Source organism: Salvelinus fontinalis, chromosome 8 (genome assembly GCF_029448725.1).
Source record: "Salvelinus fontinalis isolate EN_2023a chromosome 8, ASM2944872v1, whole genome shotgun sequence".
NCBI classification, from domain to species: domain Eukaryota; kingdom Metazoa; phylum Chordata; class Actinopteri; order Salmoniformes; family Salmonidae; genus Salvelinus; species Salvelinus fontinalis.
Window position 1 is genome coordinate 8,563,940 of NC_074672.1, and position 20,204 is coordinate 8,584,143.

The 20,204-nt window shown below is 45.9% G+C and overlaps 1 protein-coding gene across 1 annotated transcript; it reads right to left on the reverse strand.

Moving 5' to 3' along the window:
* Positions 1 to 452: 452 nt before the first annotated feature.
* Positions 453 to 16,387, reverse strand: LOC129861419 (piggyBac transposable element-derived protein 4-like). The gene is made up of 3 exons (XM_055932808.1): positions 15,999 to 16,387; positions 2,705 to 3,270; positions 453 to 2,260 (listed from the first exon to the last, which is right to left on the reverse strand). Exons 1-3 carry the CDS (start codon positions 16,385 to 16,387, stop codon positions 1,233 to 1,235), a joined length of 1,983 nt encoding a protein of 660 aa, XP_055788783.1. The 3' UTR covers positions 453 to 1,232.
* Between the last annotated feature and the right edge of the window lie 3,817 nt (positions 16,388 to 20,204).

The window sequence follows — 20,204 nt, forward strand, 5'->3', positions numbered from 1 at the left end:
CTGTTCTGCTTCCTGAGAGACGTCAGTATGGTCATTAATATATCGCTTTGGCCCCTATTGTCAAAGACCCACAGTTCTGCAGACTGAGCCATGATAGGGCGGGCCTAAGGAAAGCGTCATCAATCACACAGAGCTTAACAGAAGCCACAGGAGCCTATAAGGCTTCCATGCTTGCTGACTGAGTCATAATAGGGCGGGCCTAAGGAAAGCGTCATCAATCACACAGAGCTTAACAGAAGCCACAGGAGCCTATAAGGCTTCCATGCTTGCTGACTGAGTCATAATAGGGCGGGCCTAAGGAAAGCGTCATCAATCACACAGAGCTTGACAGAAGCCGCAGGAGCCTATAAGGCTTCCAGGCTTGCTCACTGTGAGGGCTTGGGTAGCCTTGTTATAGTTTATAATGCTGTTGAATGCAAGTAAAAAATAAAGTATGCTCAGACAAGCAACTGTCAAGTGTTACCAACTGTACTTTATTGATAAAAGAGGTCCACATCACCATAGTACCAAATGAATACAATATAACATTTCAACTGTTAGGATAATTACATCTCCCCCATACTTTCTCGGAGCAGTGTCAGATTCAGAACTCAGGTCCCCCATCCATACCACGATATTCTCCGTCAAGGTCAAGTCCCCCATCCACACCCAGGTAGTCTTCTTCAAGCACAGGTCCATCACTGATTACACTGTGCTTTTCGTACAGATGCATACATAGAGACAAGTGGATTGTTGCAACGAAGATGAACAGGTTACCCATAATAGTCCTACTTGTTATAGCTGATACCTCTTCCCCAGTGTTGATAAATGTAAACTCTTGTAACAACCCAAACTGACTTATAAGTACTTCCCTGTATTAGTGCGTTGGCTAGAACATCAAGTGTTGGATAACTGATACGTGGTTTGCTACACTACTGAAAGCTGGATCTATTGTCACAGCCTCCAAATTCCACAGACAGGATACAACATAAAGTTTTGGATAACTGAGAGGTTGTGGTGGACACTCACAGATTCAACATTACGGCCAAGGGCCCTGTGTGCGAAGTGACAGGCTGTCCCCCCGTAGTGCCCTTGGGCCCCGTGTGAGTTTGGGTATTGATTCTAAAAACGCCCCCCCTCCTGCACTACCTTCCCTTGGTTGTGGATATTGTGCCTTTTGGGTATGGTTGTTGTTACATAACCCTCCCGTTGTCCTTCTATTATGCCTAGCACACAGTGTCCCCCCCCCGGGGTCACTCTGTCCCGTCTTGGCTAAAGGCCCAGTGGGCACAAGTGTGACAGTATGGGTGTGAACAGCCTTTGCAGATGTATTTCTTACACCTGCAGCACGCTGTGTGTGTCTTGGCGTCCTTCTTGGGTGGGCAGACCTGACACCTCTTCCTCTTACTCGCCCCCAGCGGGGCGGCCGGGGCGGCGGCGGCGGCCGGGCCGGCGGCTCGCTCGCGGGCCTGCGGACGAGCCTCGGCGGATACACGCTCGCCCCGTATGACTTTGACAAGTGCGGACGCGGCTTCGGTGCGGGGGAGACGCTGCCTTCTTTGGATCAAGGGCTTCACGAGCGCCTTTCCGAGCTGCTCCAGGAACACCCTCCTCTTGTTCCGCTTCCCGGGCATCCAGTCGGGGTTGATCTCTCGCCATATGACAAAGGCGTTGTAGGAGGACACGTCGAGGATGTTGTGGAAGATGACCAGGGGCCAGCGGGCGGTCATCCGTCTGCAGCTGTAGGTCCCGACCACCTTGTCTAGGTTGTCCACGCCGCCCTTGTTGCAGTTGTAGTCTAGGATGAGGGCCGGCTTCCGGTCTCGGCGATCGCTGACGTCGGGCTCCGCGTGCCGCGTGCTCAGAAGCAGCACGTTCTTATTTCTCTTTGCCAGGTAGGACACTAGAGTGGCGGTGGGCGTGAAGGCGAACCTGGAGGACGAGACCTGTCTGCCCTTGGACTGGAGCAGCGCGGGAGGGAGCTCGGGCTTGTTCTTTCGCACCGTGCCCACCATGGTGAGGTTCCTCTCGAGGAGCCGCTGCCCGAGTTCGTAGGAGGTGAAGAAATTGTCACACGTGACGTTGTGACCGGCCGGCAGTCCCTCGGTCAGATCGAGGACGACGCGCGCGCCCTGGTTCTTCTCGGGGCATCCGCCGGCCGCCTTGCCGGTGTACACTTGCATCTTCCAAGCGTAGCTGGACTTGGCGTCGCAGGCCACCCACGACTTGATGCCGTATTTGGCCGGCTTGCTGGGAATGTACTGTCGGAAAGGACAGCGTCCTTGAGGCGAGGGAGAGGGGAGGGAGAGGAGAGGGAGAGGAGAGGGAGAGGAGATTAGCAGGAGATTAGCAGCGTCATGAGTTACAGGCTCACCATCGGGGCGCACTGCGTTTACGTTACACGCAGCCGCCACCGCCGCCACCCGTGCCACTGCCCATTGCTACTGCTGCCCATTGCTACTACTGCCGATTGCTACCGCTGCCCGTGCTACTACACGTACATACACAGATACATTGACTGCTACCGCTCTCTATGCACAGATACATAGACTGCCCGTGCTCTCTACGCCACGCGTACATACGCAGATACATTGACTGCTACCGCTCTCTATGCACAGATACATAGACTGCTACCGCTCTCTCTACGCCACGCGTACAAACACAGATACATAGACTGCCCGTGCTCTCTACGCTACGCGTACGTACACAGATGCATAGACGGTACCTCTGAACGGGACCAGTTGTTCGTCCACCGTCACTTCGGGCCCCGGGTTGTAGAGGGCCTGCAGCCGCTCCTCCCACAGGTCCCACACCTCTCTCACGGCCGCCAGTCTGTCGGTGGCGAGTCTCGCGGGTCTCGACTGGCGGTCGTCGAATCGCAGCAGCCTCGAGTACTTGTGAAACGCCTTGAGCGGCATGGTGGCGCGGAACACGGTCCTGCCGCTCTCGGCGTCCCACAGGCTGGCCGCGGCCTCGCCTCGGGACCTGTAGACGCCGGCTAGGATCAGCAGCCCTACGTAGGCGCGCAGGTCGGTGGAGTCCATGGGTCGCCAGCCGTCTCCGTATTTTCTCACCCCCTGCAGATTGGTCATGTCCACGATGATCCTTTCTATCGCCGGTGTGACAAACAGCCGGAAGGCGGACTCGATGTCGAGCGCTCGCGACGCGGCGTAGGCCGTGGGGCCCGGCGTCACGGCGGGGCAGGGCGGGCGGATGGCGCGGGGTCGGTCCGGGCCGCGATAGGCCGCGGAGGACCATTTGATTTTGCCGTTTTTCGACAGCAACGTCTCCCTTTCTCGCTCTGGCTCTCTGGCTCTGTCTGGCTCTCTGTCTCGCTCCTCTCGGGCAGCGGCCGCGTCTCCCTCCGGCTCTTCCTCCGGCTCTTCCTCCGGATCTTCCTCCGAAGAGGAGCACGACCGCGAGGCCGAGTCGTCTCCGTAGTCGTCCGCGTCGCGCTCGGGGTTGTATTCCTCACCGTCTTCATCTTCCGAAACGTCCTCCTCTTCGGAATCGCAGTAGTCTTCTTCGTCTTCTTGGTCGACGCTGGAGGATATCTGTTCCAGGACCTGAGCCGCGCTGAAACCGGGACTGCGAGGCGTCGTAGGCGGAGGCAACACGCTCGACGGGGTCGTATTCCTCGTTGCCGTCGTCCTCGTCGTCGTCCTCATCATCGTCCTCATCTTGTTCTTCTTGTTGTTGTTGTTGTTCTTGTTGTTGTTGTTGTTCTTGTTCTTCTTCTTCTTCCTGACAATATTAGTAGGCTCTCTACGCCCTGCTTACTGTCGTAGGCGGAGGGCTCACGCTCGGCGGGGTCGTATTCCTCCTCGTCGTCGTCCTCGTCGTCGTCCTCTTCTTCTTCTTCTTCTTCTTCTTCTTCCTGACAATATTAGTAGCCTCTCTACGCCCTGCTTACGGTGGCCACGTGAATGGGACGAGGCACGCGAATGGACGAGGCGCGTGGTCGGCCCTGCCTGCTCCTTCGGCCCTTCGGCCCTTCGGCCCTTCGCCCCTTCGGCCCTTCGGCCCCTTGGCCCCTTCGGTCCCATCCGGGACGCTCGGCTGGCCTACCCGCGTGATAGCACCGAGGTCGTGCACAGAGTTGGTGGGGACAACTGGTCCCTGCCGGGGTCACTCCGACCCGGCCCAGACAGAGGGGAACAACTCCTAACACAGGCCCCGGGTCACTCCGACCCGGCTCAGACAGGGGTAGGAGGGGAGGGTTTACAACATACACCTTGCTAACGCCGCCGGGGTCTCTCTGACCCCAGGCCCCCGGAACAGAGGGGAACAACTCATAACGCAGGGCTTACAACAGGGCTCGGGTCAATGTGACCTGGCCCAGACAGGGGTAGGAGGGTTACAACATACACCTTGCTAAACGCTGCCGGGGTCTCTCTAACCCACACAGACACTGGGAATCGACTCGGAACGCTGGCCGGTGGTCACTCTGTCCCGCCGAGGCAAGGGGAAGGTTGTCTAACAACAGCCATACCCGAAAGGCACAATTTCCACAACCAAGGGAAAGTAGTTTGTAGGGGGGCGTTTTTAGATTCGATATCCAAACTCACACGGGGCCCAAGGGCCCGTTTGGGGGGCAGACACGCCGTATTCGACACAGGCCCTTGCCCGGAATGTTGAGAATGTCAATTTTGGGGCAGGACCTTTTACTAGTATCCAGCAGGTGGTGGTGTTGGGTCACTGTGACCCCGGCCTGCCGGGGTCTCTCTGACCCACACAGACACGGGGGAAGCGACAGGTAACGCTGCCGAGGGTCACTCTGACCCCTCTGACGTCACTATGACCCCGCCCACACAGGGTCAGGGGCAGGAGGGTTACAACATACACCTTGCTAACGCCGCCGGGGTCACTCTGACCCCTCTGACGTCACTATGACCCCGCCCACACAGGGGCAGGAGGGTTACAACATACACCTTGCTAACGCTGCCGGGGTCACTCCGACCCACACACAGACACGGGCAATCAACTCGGAACTGCCCGGGGTCGCTCTGACCCGCCGAGACAACGGGAGGGTTAAACAAATGCCCTTCGCTTTATCAATATTAACCAACCAGATGTCTCTTTAGGATACCTGGCCATTATTCAGAATTGTTCCTCATTCCTTAAGGGGCCTCACACCAAACCGCACCACATTTTTCCTATCTGCATTCATCAATATTATCCACCAATGACCTTCAGGATGGAATGCGAGCTCGGCTTTTAAAAAATGTGAGTGACTAATACACATTTCTCAGAATAATCTTTGTAAGTCCTTTTCATGTTCTTTTTTAGCACGCATACAGATCCAAGGTTCTGGGAACCTCATAAACCTGTTTCACTGTAACGTTATTAGCGTAACATGATTTGGATGGCGTAAGTTGTGGGGTGGGTTTGATTGCTGTTTTAAAGGCCATGTTGCAAGTTAAATGTCCCAAAATAAATTGAATGTACACCCCTTGTGGCAATACTTAAAAACATAGCTTTATCTTTTTTTCAGGCTACTAAAGAAAAAATGTGTGACGCATGAGTGCTAGTATGCAAAGCCCCCTCAAGTGTATAACACAGCCTGTGATTTTGCCCGTGACGTTCGTTGGTGGAGACTCTGGAGCTGACTGGGGATAACATCTGGTGAAGACACAGGTTCTACAAATAAGTAGCTATTACTCTTCGGCCTGAAGTCCTACAATAAAACTCAAAAGATCTGCTTGAATGTAATTGTCTCTTATATACGTGTACCTGTTTTTTGTTGATAAAAGGCATGAACTTGACATTTCTAGCTGGCTTCTGATTTATTCGTCCTAGCAACTGGCATCAGGCAGCTTTAGATGCGAGGGGGAAATGAATAACTATACTTGCTAAGCTATCCATCTGATTGATAAAGTTGGTAAAAATGCCATTAGCTAGCTAGATTGAAACTGCTGGGGGAACGTTAGCTAACGTTACCTAACTCCCACCATCAGTTCACCACCACCACTGTAAGTGGACTGTAGCTAGGTTTCTAGAAAATATCAACTATATATTTGCCTGCTATAATACTGACTATTGTATTGACTACTACTTAGTTCCCCTGCCTGTTTGTTGATGCACCGCTGACTGAAAAAGTTGACAAGAAAAATGCCCCTCTTGATTTCACTGCGAATAGGCTGTTGTTTTGGTATAATGTGGCTGAATAGGCTTGTGCACATTTCCTTAAGTGTTTCATTAGTTAACTAAGTTACTGACTGACTAGGCTAACTCTTATTCATGTTTTTGGTGTTGCATTTCAGATGAAGGGGGAGGTAGATCCCTAGAAAGCAGCATGCAGACAGACCCGAGCCCGTATTCACAAGCATCCCAGAGTATGAGTACTGATTTTAGGATCAGTTTTGCCTTATATATCATAATGGGAGCTGGTCCTAGATCACTATTCATACTCTGTAGAAACTCTGCAAATACTGGCCCGAGAAGAAAGCTGTTGCCCAATACCTTCCACAGCAGTCTTTCACCATAGGACCCTAAAGGTATTACAGTCAATGCTTATGAACTGAATATTTGTATATGAATTTCCATATCAATGACACTAACAAAATAGTTGAATTGTTCAGCAACATGTAGTGAACATGGCTTTGGGGATGAAAGGTACATAATGCATTTGTCATCTCCCTATCAGGCCACTGCATGCTGTGACACGGGCTTGGATGATGACACACATCTTCTTCAAGCTCCCTGACTGATTACTGGAGATTTTCAGTGGTCTTGGAAGCAAGGGCCTTACCTGGGAGTACAGCAACAGTCTCTGTCTCGCAGCCATTCTGTCAACATGTATTTTATGTAACCACTCAAATTCGTACAAACTGCTACGGATGCAAGCACCAATTTATATTCACTTTGTCCCATTCTTTAATCTTGTCTGGGATATATATTTTAGTTGAGATACCTGTATGATATACATTAATACGAGTAGGTAGCCGGTACCTAACAATAAACTTTAGTGAACTATTAACAGAATATACTTACTAAAGAATACGTTGTATGTACATACAACATTCCCCGAGGAAGACTCTAGTAGTTGAAACGCGTTGCAGTTGTGTGTCCTGATGTACTAGGCTGACTGCTCCCATATGTATTATTTTGTAAATACACTGCTCAAAAAAATAAAGGGAACACTTAAACAACACAATGTAACTCCAAGTCAATCACACTTCTGTGAAATCAAACTGTCCACTTAGGAAGCAACACTGATTGACAATACATTTCACATGCTGTTGTGCAAATGGAATAGACAAAATGTGGAAATTATAGGCAATTAGCAAGACACCCCCAATAAAGGAGTGGTTCTTTTCACATTTGTGGCCTGCTGGATGTCATTTTGCAGGGCTCTGGCAGTGCTCCTCCTTGCACAAAGGCGGAGGTAGCGGTCCTGCTGCTGGGTTGTTGCCCTCCTACGGCCTCCTCCACGTCTCCTGATGTACTGGCCTGTCTCCTGGTAGCGCCTCCATGCTCTGGACACTACGCTGACAGACACAGCAAACCTTCTTGCCACAGCTCGCATTGATGTGCCATCCTGGATGAGCTGCACTACCTGAGCCACTTGTGTGGGTTGTAGACTCCGTCTCATGCTACCACTACAGTGAGAGCACCGCCAGCATTCAAAAGTGACCAAAACATCAGCCAGGAAGCATAGGAACTGAGAAGTGGTCTGTGGTCACCACCTGCAGAATCACTCCTTTATTGGGGCCACACACACACCCCTCCTCCCAGACCCAAACACGAGCCAGCCAGTGCACTGTACCATATCATCACTATTATTCTACCAGACTAAAAGTTAAATGTGTTGTACTTAGGCTAAATGTCCATGCCAAGTTTCGTTTCCATGTGCTGTTTCCAGCGAGCAATGGAGGGAAATGACAGGGTCCTAGCTAGGCTACTAAAATGGCTTCGGTTTTTAGAGCTTTACAATGAATAACCAAAAAACAGAACCTGCAACAAAACACCATGCAAAGGAGAAACATGTCGGCCGTTTACAGCAACATCTGAGCAGTAGCCTAGGCTGGCTACTCAACTACAAGACATTTTGAGTGTGCCGTACAGCAACGCAGCATTCAACAGCACCGGTGATCCATGCACTGCAAAACAGTTTAAATATTACGACAACCTAGCTACTTTTTTGTTATTTGGAGTTATGAAATACTTTTTATTGGGGTCGCAGCATGCACATCTGCAAGCATAGCAGCATAGGCTGGACAAATATGATCACTTCCTTTGTTTTAATATGCTAAAATGCTATACACTGAATCCTATGTACATAAATGGAAATTATAAAGGGACGTATAAAAATCAAGTGCCAGTTTGAGGAGCAGCTCTATAGCCGAGGTGGAAAATGCAATTAGATTGGTTCCTTGTTGTCTCTACAGCAATCTAGAGGTGAGGAAAGTTGGTTCTAGGAGTGAGGAGTGAATGAATCATTGCCTTAAGGCCACCGGCTACCACTGCAGTAGAATGCATCAGTAGCCAGTGACAGATTTACTTAGACTTTCACAAAGATAGCTTAGATTAGCCAATAAGAAATCCAGGTGTTTATTCTGTATTAGGTTCTATCGATAATTAATGATTTATGATTTACGGCATAGTTAAAAAACGGACAGATCAAGTGTTACATCAATTTTATTTGCTTAGTACTATATTTACTGTGATAATGCATTGATTGGCAGCATACTCAGTGTAATTGTGCATATAATTTTTCTTTCAAGATCTTTGAATATACATATGGTATATCATAATGTCATTTTACATACGTACCCATTGATTCATAAAGCAACAAAAACGGCATTTCCACAAGTTGCTCAAGAAAAAATGTCAGTCCTCTTAAAACCTCTTATACCTACCCCCCTCCTTCTTTCAATTTCCGCCTGAAGACATACCCAAATCTAACTGCCTCTAGCTCAGGCCCAGGAGCAAGGATATGCATATTCTTGAATGTGAATTGAATGTAGGAGAATATAACACAATAGATCTGGTTTAGATAATACAATGAAAAAAACATACGTTTTTTATTTTTTATTGTTGTATCATCATCTTTAAAATGAACAAGATAAAACAAACATTCAGATATGAAGATGGGGACAATTTCAGTGAACAACATAAGAGGGCAACAGTACTTGTGCAAAGTTTCAGAATGATAACTTCCAAAATGAGTGTGCTACATGACATTTATCATGAAGTCACCCAGGTGTCCCACACAAGTAGCCCAAATGTACCCAAGTGGCCAAATTGGTGAAGGTATACATTTTGAAACAAATAACTATATACAATATACCAAAATGGTATTCTAACACACCCCCCCCCCAAAAATGGAGAAAAAAAAAAAAAAAAAAAATGGGGGGAAAAAAATATACATTTACAAAATAACATGGGTAACTATTTACACACTTTCAATATTTGGAAGACCCTAAGTCCTCTATCAAATCAAATCAATTTATATAGCCCTCAAGAGTAAATATGAACAGTTTACCTCTAGATGGCCCGGGAGGTGTGGAGCCAGAGACAGCAGGGGTCCAGCTGGATGAACCAGCTTCAGAGCGGGATGGACACGTTGGCGGCAGACACACGCATCTAGACCATGCTCCCTCTAATCCATAATATGTAGACTGAGTTGAGGAAGCATGCGCTGGAGGAAGTGTAGCCAATGTGTACTTTACACATTTCATTACATTTTTATATATTGCAAATAAAATGTAAAAACAAATCACAAATAATATTTTATATTATTAATTTCAAACAACGGCATTAGCATGAGAAGAACTTACCAGTCCAAAACAATGTCCTCTCCGTTCAAAAAATATGCTTCCATTTGAGTCATGGTCGCTAACTGAGTCGTCTTCCAAAAGCATATGTTTCACTTTCACGATCAATTTCCTCTATAATTTTGTCTACATTCGTATATCTAGTCTTAGATTTAGCTTTTCCTGACTTATTCGCCATGATGTTCGATTTATAAACATCTGAAAATGCTTGTTACCGAAACAGTGCCGTGCGTAATGAGTTTGGTTCCTTCCAGTATGATTCTTCAATGGCGAATGACGATCTTTACGCCAGAGTTTACTACATGGGCTGGTCTTCCAAAACACAAACATTACATATTGCCGTTTACCTCTGTTCATTGGCTATCTACCCAGCTAGATTTCAAGACGATCAGTGGTCATTGAGTTAAAATACAGTCAATCAACGAAACAGTGGTCATATAATTGGTGCACAATGAGGTCGTTAGTTGTTGTCTTCCAATCGTTTTTTTCGGGTCAATACGTCCCGCGAAAATGACCCATCAAGTTTGGTTGTGTTACAAACAAACAGTTGATTGCAAGGAAATCAAACATGACAGGATAAAGTCAGGTTTAGTCTGTGTATTTACGTCGGATGTTTCGTCGAAAATTGAATGACACGAAATTCAACGAGATAAGCGTTCACAAAATGTTTCGTGTTAGGCTATATAAAATGTATTTAACCGAACAAAAGACCATTCATTGTGTAACAATGAGCCTTGGGATTGCAAACAGAGCAAGATCTTCAAAGGTAAACAATTTATATCAATGCAATCTGTGATTTTGTTATATCGGTGCTGGTTGAAAAAGTAGTTTGGTATGGGGCTCTGTGCTCAGATAATCACATAGTATTCTTTCGCAGTAAATCCTTTTTTAAATCTGAAAACGCACTTGGATTAGCAAGATTCTAGGCTTTTGAAGCATGTGAGACACTTGTATTTTCAGGAATGTTTAATATGACTATTTGTGGCGATCACCGTATGTTGTCGAATTCAAACCCGTATTTAACTGGCTCTGCCAAACCATGGAGCTCATAAAATGTAAATGACTGTACGTCTACACCATTCGGTGTGGAAACTGCAGGCTAAAGATTGGAGGAGGAGAACAGAGGTCTCTTCATTTGTCCTGCTGCTGAAGGTAAGACTGTGTCTACTTAGTAAGCATGACAGGTTTACACTGAGAAAGAGGTTGGTAAAGGACACTCTGTGCGACAATCTATCGAGTCCTCTTGGCATAAACTGGAGGCAGCCAGCCCTCACCTAGAGAGGACAGAGAGATTTAGCTTAGAGCACCTATTCTGTCCTCTACTGTTTAGCAGCAATGTGATGAGAGAAGACAACACAAGTTGTTATTGAACATTAGGTTAACTCCTGTAATTCAGGGAATCATGAATTTACATTCAAATGAAGTGTGTGAAGCTACCCTAATTTCATATTTTTGTATTATTAAATCAATTAAGATGATTATATGAACATCAGCATCTAGAAGTTTACAGTTTTTCATAGATTTGCCTAAATAGAATGTAAATGTTAAACAAAACCGGTCCTAAAATGGAGCCTTGCAGAACCCCTTTTGTGATGTCCAGGAAATTAGTTTTGTGTCTGTCCACCTAAGTTATATCTGAGAGATAGTTGTTGAACCAATCATAGGCTTTCTTTCCAACTCTAAATTTTGGTTTATGGGGATTTAGCACCCATTTTTATGAAAGGACTCCATAATTTCACAATCACAGCCCGAGGACAGGCTGCTGCCAAGTTAAAATAAGATCACAGCTTTATGTTCAATTTCCTCACCCAGGTTGGCATGCTCTGGAGCGTTTCTCAAAAAAGTCAGGCTATCTGCCTCACCAACCACCAACTCCCTACTGGAAGAACCAGTTTTTCTGTGAAAAATATTTTATATCTCGCAGTTGTGTTTTATGTGGTTTTCCTCACTACTTTCAGACTAGCGAAGATGAGCCATCTTCTTCCCACTGGTAGACATTAGGTAAAAATATAGACTTTTCTATTCATTTGTCTGTGTATTTTATGGCCCATTTTTATTTTCAGATGAATCACAAAAAAGGAAGAAATACAAAATACACAAGGCGTACTGCCATAAGTATAGTACATAGCCTACTGTAATATGTTTGTCAGGGGATTCAGTTGAACAATGAAAAGTGAGGTTTGCCATAGAGAATAGTTTTAATTGATGTGAATATGTATAAGTATCTCAGTGTTAATGAATGGATACTGATATTGTCACACTCTATGCCTATTACATACTGCAGCTATCAAGTGCACTACTTAATCTCTGGGTCACCATGTTCTTCTGTGAGATAATAGATCTCTACTAGATAGAAGGCTCCTTGTACTATTTAGGCGATTCCACATTATTGATTTTATCTATCAATGTTTCCACCTCCTATTGTGTGATACCGTAATATGTTGAACCTTCATGTATGCAATGCTGAAATTAGTTCTCGACACACACAACATTTATTGACTATAGCTCAGACTATCATTAATTGACGTTCTCCTTACTACATCTCAGTCTCCATATTTACTCCTCTCCTTTCCGCTCCTCTCCTTGCAGGAATCCATCCATTTGGGTTACACTTTCTCTCCCCAGCAACTTTTGACATGAATAGTAGATAATGAAATGAAGGAGTCGCTAGTGAGGCAATCATAAAAAAGTGTAAACATGTAATGTAATCATGTGTGTCAAAATATGTAAGTTGAAAACACTATGTTAAAAGCAATGTGTGTGAGCATCCCTAACCTTGCCAACAGACAACTATCTATGAATGGATCAGTGGTTCGCCACCAATCAAGGCCCTGCTTGGCTTGGGAACAGTAACAGGGTGTGATCTGTAATGAGACAATTTATGAGACAATGCTCCCGTGAAATGTGTCAAGAACATTAATACCTTATATTCTGAGTACATTGCAAAAATGTCCTTTGTATGTTTGGTGGAACGTTGATGGAGTATTCTTCTAATTCTCAGAAAACTGGACAGACAAATGTTCTTTCAACGTTCTCGTGAAACGTGTCTAGAACATAAATATCTTATATTGAGAAAACGTGGTGATCATGCTCTGTGTATGTTTGCTGGGACGTTGATGAAATATTCTTATAAACCACAGACAACTGGACATTAAAACATTAATTACTATGCAACCAGCTGTGTACGTAGATGAACACTTGCTGATACATTTTGCTATAATTGCAGTGGACAAGTACCATCTTTCATTTATTTTTTGCCCTAGAAAATAGACAATACACTTTTATGAGAACAAGCATGTTGTTTGGGGTTAGAAGACGAAGCCCCCAAATGCTAACTACCTAACTGGCAAATCCGGGTTAGTTATCACACCTTTGTCATAGTTGAAATGAGTTGGCTAGCTAGCTAATATTCGCTAGCCAGTTCGAGTTGAAACATTATTGAAAGCATGCTGGCTGCATCCTATGATTAGCTAGCAAGCTAGTATACAAGTGCCTGCCATGAATACAAATTGACTACAGTTAGCTGCTGTTAGCAAGGTAGCTAGCTAACGTGAGCTATGTACATTCTGCATCACATTACACGTTAGCTTGATATACAGAGTCAAATGTTTAGACAAACCTACTCAATCAAGGGTTTTTCTTAATTTTTACAATTTTCTACACTGCAGAAAAATAGTGAATACATAAATACTATGAAATAACGCATATTGGAGCAGCCAACATCATGTAGTAAGGAAAAATGTGTTCAAAACAATCAAAATATATTCTATAATTGAGATTCTTAAAAGTAGCCACCGTTTGCCTTGATGACAGCTTTGCACACTCTTGCATTCTCTCAACCAGCTTCATGAGGAAGTCACCTGGAATGCATTTAAATGAATAGGTGTGTCTTCTCAAAAGTTAATTTGTGGAATTTCTTTCCTTCTTAATATGTTTGAGCCAATCAGTTGTGTTGCGACAAGGTAGGGCTGGTATACAGAAGATAGCCCTATTTGGTAAAAGACCATGTCCATTTTATGACAAGTAAAGCTCAAATAAAGCAAAGAGAAAAGACAGTTCATTATTACTTTAAGACATGAAGGTCAGTCAATCTGGAAAATTTCAAGAACTTTGAAGGTATCTTTAAGTGCTGTCGCAAAAAAAACTTCAAGCTCTATGATGAAACTGGCTCTCATGAGGACTGCCACAGGAAATGAACACCCATAGTTACCTCTACTGCAGAGGATAAGTTCATTAAAGTTAACTGCACCTCAGATTGCAGCCCAAATTAATGCTTCACAGAGTTCAAGGTACAGACACATCGCAACATAAACTGTTTAGAGGAGACTGCGTGAATCAGGCCTTCGTGGTCAAATTGCTTCAAAGAATCACTACTAAAGACACCAATAAGAACAAGAGACTTGGTTGGGCCAAGAAACACAAGCAATGGACATTAGACCGGTGGAAATCTGTCCTTCGGTCTGATGAGATCAAATTTGAGATTTTGGGTTCCAACCTCCCCATGTGTGGTTCTCAACGTGAAGCATGGAGGAGGAGGTATGCTGGTGACACTGTCAGTGATTTATGTAGAATTCAAGGCACACTTAACCAGCATGGCTACCACAGCATTCTGCAGCTACACACCATCCCATCTGGTTTGCACGTAGTGGGACTATAATTTGTTTTCAACAGGACAATGACCCAAAACAAACCTCCAGGCTGTGTAAGGGCTATTTGATGAAGGAGAGTGGTGGAGTGCTGCATTAGCTGACCTGGCCTCCACAATCAACTGACCTCAAACCAATTGAGATGGTTTGGGATGAGTTGGACCGCAGAGTGTAGGAAAAGCAGCCAACAAGTGCCCAGCATATGTGGGAACTCTTTCAAGACTGTTGGAAAAGCATTTGTTTTGAAGCTGATTGAGAGAATGCAAAGCTGTCATCTAGGCAAAGGGTGGATACATTGAAGAATCTGAAATATAAAATATATTTTGATTTGTTTAAAACTTTTTTGGTGACTACATGATTGCTAATGTGTCATTTCGTATTTTTAATGTCTTCACTATTTTTCTAAAATGTAGAAAATAGTAAAAATAAAGAAAACCCCTTAAATGAGTAAGTGTGTCCAAACTTTTGACTGGTACTGTATTTACAATGAACAAAAATAAATGCAGCATGCAAGAATTTCAAAGAATTTACTGTTACAGTTCATATAAAGGAAATCAGTCAATTGAAATAAATTCATTTGGTCCTAATCTATGGATTTCACATGACTGAGAATACAGATATGCATCTATTAGTCACAGATACCTTAAAAAAATGGCTCTTGCTGTCACCCCCTGATCGGTTTCACCTGTCTTTGTGCTTGTCTCCAACCCCCTTCCAGGTGTCGCCCGTCTTCGCCGTTATCCCCTGAGCGTTTATACGTGTGTTCTCTGTTTGTTTGTTCGTCTTGTCTTGTCAGGTCTTACCAGCGTGCTTTCCCGTTTTCCTGTTTCTCAAGTGTTTGTTTGAAACAGAAGACAATGGACAGTGAGACACAGATTTTGTCTTGGACACATGAAACGTAGGATGGATGCGGAGGGTGCGGGACAACAAAAGATGAACAGCAGAGGGGCTAAGGATCCGGAAGACGGATTGCACCAGGGATATATGGAACGATGGGCGGTGATGAACAAGGAGAAGTTGAAGAAGGCCAGTCGGAGATTGCTGCAGAGCCTTATTTTGTGCACGAATGTGGAGACATCCGGTACCATAGAAGGCCACCAAAAGCGTCATTGAATGAAAGCCAGGGTCTGACAGGAGCCTGGATGGCAGGTCAGTCTTGAGGAATGTTCCCAATCCAGAACCGGGGAAAGGGCAGAGTCCGGAACAAACATCCGGTTAGTCTTACGTTCTTCGGGTTCCGGCTGGGAACTCTGCGCCTTACGGACATGGCTCTCTGTATCCCAGGTGACTGCAGCCACTAGACAGGAAGTAGGGAGGATGGTCTCAGGGTCAGACAGTGTGGCAGCGGGGCAATACAACCGCGAGAGTGCGTCAGGTTTCACGTTCTTGGACCACGGGTGGCAGGAGAGAGTGAATTTGAAAAGGGTGATTAACAGGGCCAATATACCTGCATAGAGTTGAGGCGCTTGGCGGTGCGGAGATATTCCAGATTCTTATGGTCAGTTCACACTAAGAATGGGTGTTTCGCCTCCTCCCACCAGTGCCTCCACTCCTCCAATGCCATCTTGAAGGCGAGGAGTTTTCGATTTCCCACATCATAGTTCCTCTCAGCAGAGTTAAGACGATGGGAGAGGAAAGCGCAGGGGTGCAGCTTTTGGTCCTGGGCAGAACGCTGGGACAGAACGGCCCCCACTTCGACATCCGAGGTGTCCACTTCACCACAAACTGACGGGACGGGTCCTGATGGATTAAGATAGGGGCTGTAGTGAATCGACGTTTGAGGACTGAGAACGCCTGGTCAGCTGATAGAGACCACGTGAAGGGAATCTTGGGAGAGGTGAGTGCTGAGAGGGGGGAAGCCAGGATGCTGTGACCCCGGATGAAGCAGCGGTAGAAATGAGCAAACCCCAGGAAGAATTGCAGCTGCATTCTGGATGTGGGTTGAGGCCAATCCACCACCACTATCACCTTGTCTGGATCCATCTGTATATGTCCTGCAATGATGTATCCTAGGAAGGAGATGGTGAAGCGATGGACTTTACACTTTTACACTTTTCCACAAAGCTGGTTCTCCAGGAGACGCTGAAGGACTTGTCGGACGTGTTCTTGAGCTGAACAGGAAAAGACAAGGATGTTGTAGAGGTAGACAAACAAGATCCAGTTCAGCATGTACCGGAGCACATCGTTGACGAGAGCCTGGAACACCGCGGCAGCGTTGGTCAGTCAGAATGGCATAACTAAGTACTCATAATGTCCGCTAGCCATGTTAAAGGCTGTTTTCTACTCATCTCCCTCCTGCCCCGGAGGAGGTGTAGCGCGCAGGAGAAGGTCAATGGCGCAGTCATAGGGTTGATGCAGAGGGAGACTTCTCTGAGGCTTCTCAAGCCTGCAGGAAGACGTACCAGGGCAGGCTGGGCAGACTTAAGACAATGAACATGGCAGAACAGGCTCCAACCCACGATAGAACCAGTAGCCCAGTCAATCAGGGGATTGTGCTTCTGGAGCCATGAATATCCAAAACCACGGGTACATGAGGAGATTCTCTGACATGCAGCGCAACATTTCTCTTTTGAATAATCAGGCTGTTTATTGTGGCCTGTGGAATGTTGTTTATCTCCATTTCTAGCTTCCAGGAATTGTGTACAGATCCTTGCAACATGGGGCTGTGCATTATCATGCTGAAACATGACGTGATGGCGGCGGATGAATGGGATGAAAATGGGCCTCAGGATCTCGTCACGGTATCTCTGTGCATTCAAATTGCCATCGATAAAATGCAATTGTGTTCATTGTCCCTAGCTTATGCCTCCCATACCATAACGCCAGCACCACCATGGGGCACTCTGTTCACAACGTTGACATCAGCAAACTGCTTGTCCACAAACTGCGCCATACATTCTGTCTGTATTCTGCCCGATACAGTTGAAACCGGGATTCATCCTTGAAGAGCTCACTTCTCCAGCGTGCCAGTGGCCATCGAAGGTGAGCGTTTGCCCACTGAAGTTGGTTATGACGCTGAACTGCAGTCAAATCAAGAACCTGAAAGTTTGTGCAGAAATTCTTCGGTTGTGCAAACCCACAGTTTCATCAGCCTTCCAGGTGGATGGTCTCAGACGATCCCACAGGTGAAGAGGACGGATGTGGAGGACCTGGGCTGGCGTGGTTACACGTGGTCTGCGGTTGTGAGGCCGGTTAGACGCGCTGCGAAATTCTGTAAAATTATGTTAGAAGCGGCTTATGGTAGAGAAATTAGCATTTGATTCTCTGGCAACAGCTCTGGTGGACAGTCAGAATGCCAATTGCACACTCCCTCAAACATTTTTTTTACATCTGTGGCATTGTGTTGTGTGGAAAAACTACACATTTCAGAGAGGCCTTGTGTAATGATCATGTTGTTTAGTCAACTTCTTGATATGTCACACCTGCCGGGTGGATGGATTATCTTGGCAAAGGAGAAATGCTCACTAATGCAAAACATTTGAGAGAAATAAGCTTTTTGTGCTTATGTACTTTACATTTTGCATTAATATTTATATAGTTTACCAATCTCATAATTAGCTACCATAACATTTCAGGCTATCAATCAAGTCAGACTAGCTTGTCTATCTGCTGTATCTTAGCTGGCATGCCTGCTGGCAAGGTTGCTAAAGTAAAACAATTCTTTATTCTTGGGTTATGATCATACACTGAGTGTACAAAACATTAGGAACACCTTCCTAATATTGAGTTGCACCCCATTTCCCATTTTCATGTCTCATTTTGTTTAGAATTTTGTCGATGGCAGGATTAATCTGATAATTTTTGTATCTCCTTAAAGACCCTTGCTCCCTTCGGTCTCAACGTAGACTTTGATCTGAAGCCATTCTTGTGATTATTGTGACTTTGCCATTGTAATTGTTTGTAGGCTTATGTAGTCTAAATTGAATCTATGATCATATGCTATCCATTTGTTTTGTCATGTTGTTCTTTGTATGTCATTTTAATATTTGAAAATTAACCAATGATATTAGGCCATACTTGGCCATGATTACAGACACCTGTGTGTGTGTGTCTTTTGACACTATATAAACGAGTCACCCTGCAGTGTTTGTGATTATACCCTGATGAAGACAGTTTGCCTGTCGAAACGTTGGACATTACATTTTTGCATCTGAGCTCTTAGAGTGTGCGGCACTCCTTCATTTTCCATTTTGCTCCTCCCTTTCCATAGGCAGGAACTCAAATAGGATGTACCCGTGCTAAGGACTGTTCAACGCTTCAAGATTATTTTGATCACGCGGACTGGGACATGTTCCGGGTAGCCTCAGAGAATAATATTGACGTATATGCTGATTCGGTGACAGAGTTTATAAGGAAGTCCATAGGAGATGTTGTACCTACTGTGACTATTAAAACCTACCCTAACCAGAAACCGTGGATAGATGGCGGCATTTACGCAAAACTGAAAGAGCGAATCACCGCATTTAACCATGGAAAGGTAACTGGGAATATGGCCATATACAAACAGTGTAGTTATTCCCTCCGCAAGGCAATCAAACAAGCGAAATGTCCGTTTAGAGACAAAATGGACGGCTCAGACATGAGACGTATGTGGCAGGGTCTACAGACAATCATAGACTACAAAAAGGAAAACCTGCCATGTCACGGACACCATCGTCTTGCTTCCTGACAAACTAAACACCCTCTTTGCCCACTTTTAGGATAATACAGTGCCACCGACGTAGCCCGCTACCAAGGACTGCGGGCTCTTCTTCTCCGTGGCCGACATGAGTAAGACATTTAAACGCGTTAACCCTCGCAAGGCCGCTGGCCCAGATGGCATCCCTAGTCCTCAGAGCATGCGCAGACCAGCTGGCTGGTGTGTTTACGGAGATATGCAATCTCTCCCTATCCCAGTCTGCTGTCCGCACATGCTTCAAGATGGCCACAATTGTTCCCGTACCCAAGAAGGCAAAGGTAACTGAAGGTAATGACAGAAGTGAGTGCTACAGGACGATAGTCATCATGAAGTGCTTGGAGAGGCTAGTCAAGGGTCATATCACCTCCACCTTACCTGTCACCCTATACCCACTTCAATTTGCTTACCGACCCAATAGGTCCACAGACGATGCAATCGCCATCACACTGCCCTATCCCATCTGGACAAAAGGAATACCTATGTAAGAATGCTGTTCATTGACTATAGCTCAGCATTCAACACCATAGTACCCTCCAAGCCCTGTGCAGTTGGGTCCTGGACTTCCTGACGGGCCGCCCCCAGGTGGTGAAGGTAGGAAACAACATCTCCACTTCGCTTGCTCAGCCCCCTCCTCTGTACTCCGTGTTCACCCGTGACTGCGTGGCCATGCACGCCTCCAATTCAATCAAGTTTGCAGAGGACACAACAGTAGTAGGCTTGATTACCAACAATGACGAGACAGCCTACAGGGAGGAGATGAGGGCACTCAGAGTGTGGTGCTCTCCAGATGGTGGTGCGGTCCGCACAACGCATCACCAGGGGCAAACTGCCTGCCCTCCAGGACACCTACAGCACCCGATGTCACAGGAAGGCCAAAAAGATCATCAAGGACAACATCCACCCAAGCTACTGCCTGTTCACCCCGCTACCATCCAGAAGGCGAGGTCAGTACAGGTGCATCAAGGCTAACATAGAGAGGCTGCTGCCGACATACTTGAAATCGTTGGCCACTTTAATAAATGGATCACTAGTCACTTTAATGCCACTTTAATAATGTTTACATTACAGGCTCAAACTGGCTCAAACTGGCCAGAAACAAAGACCTTTCTTCTGAAACTCGTC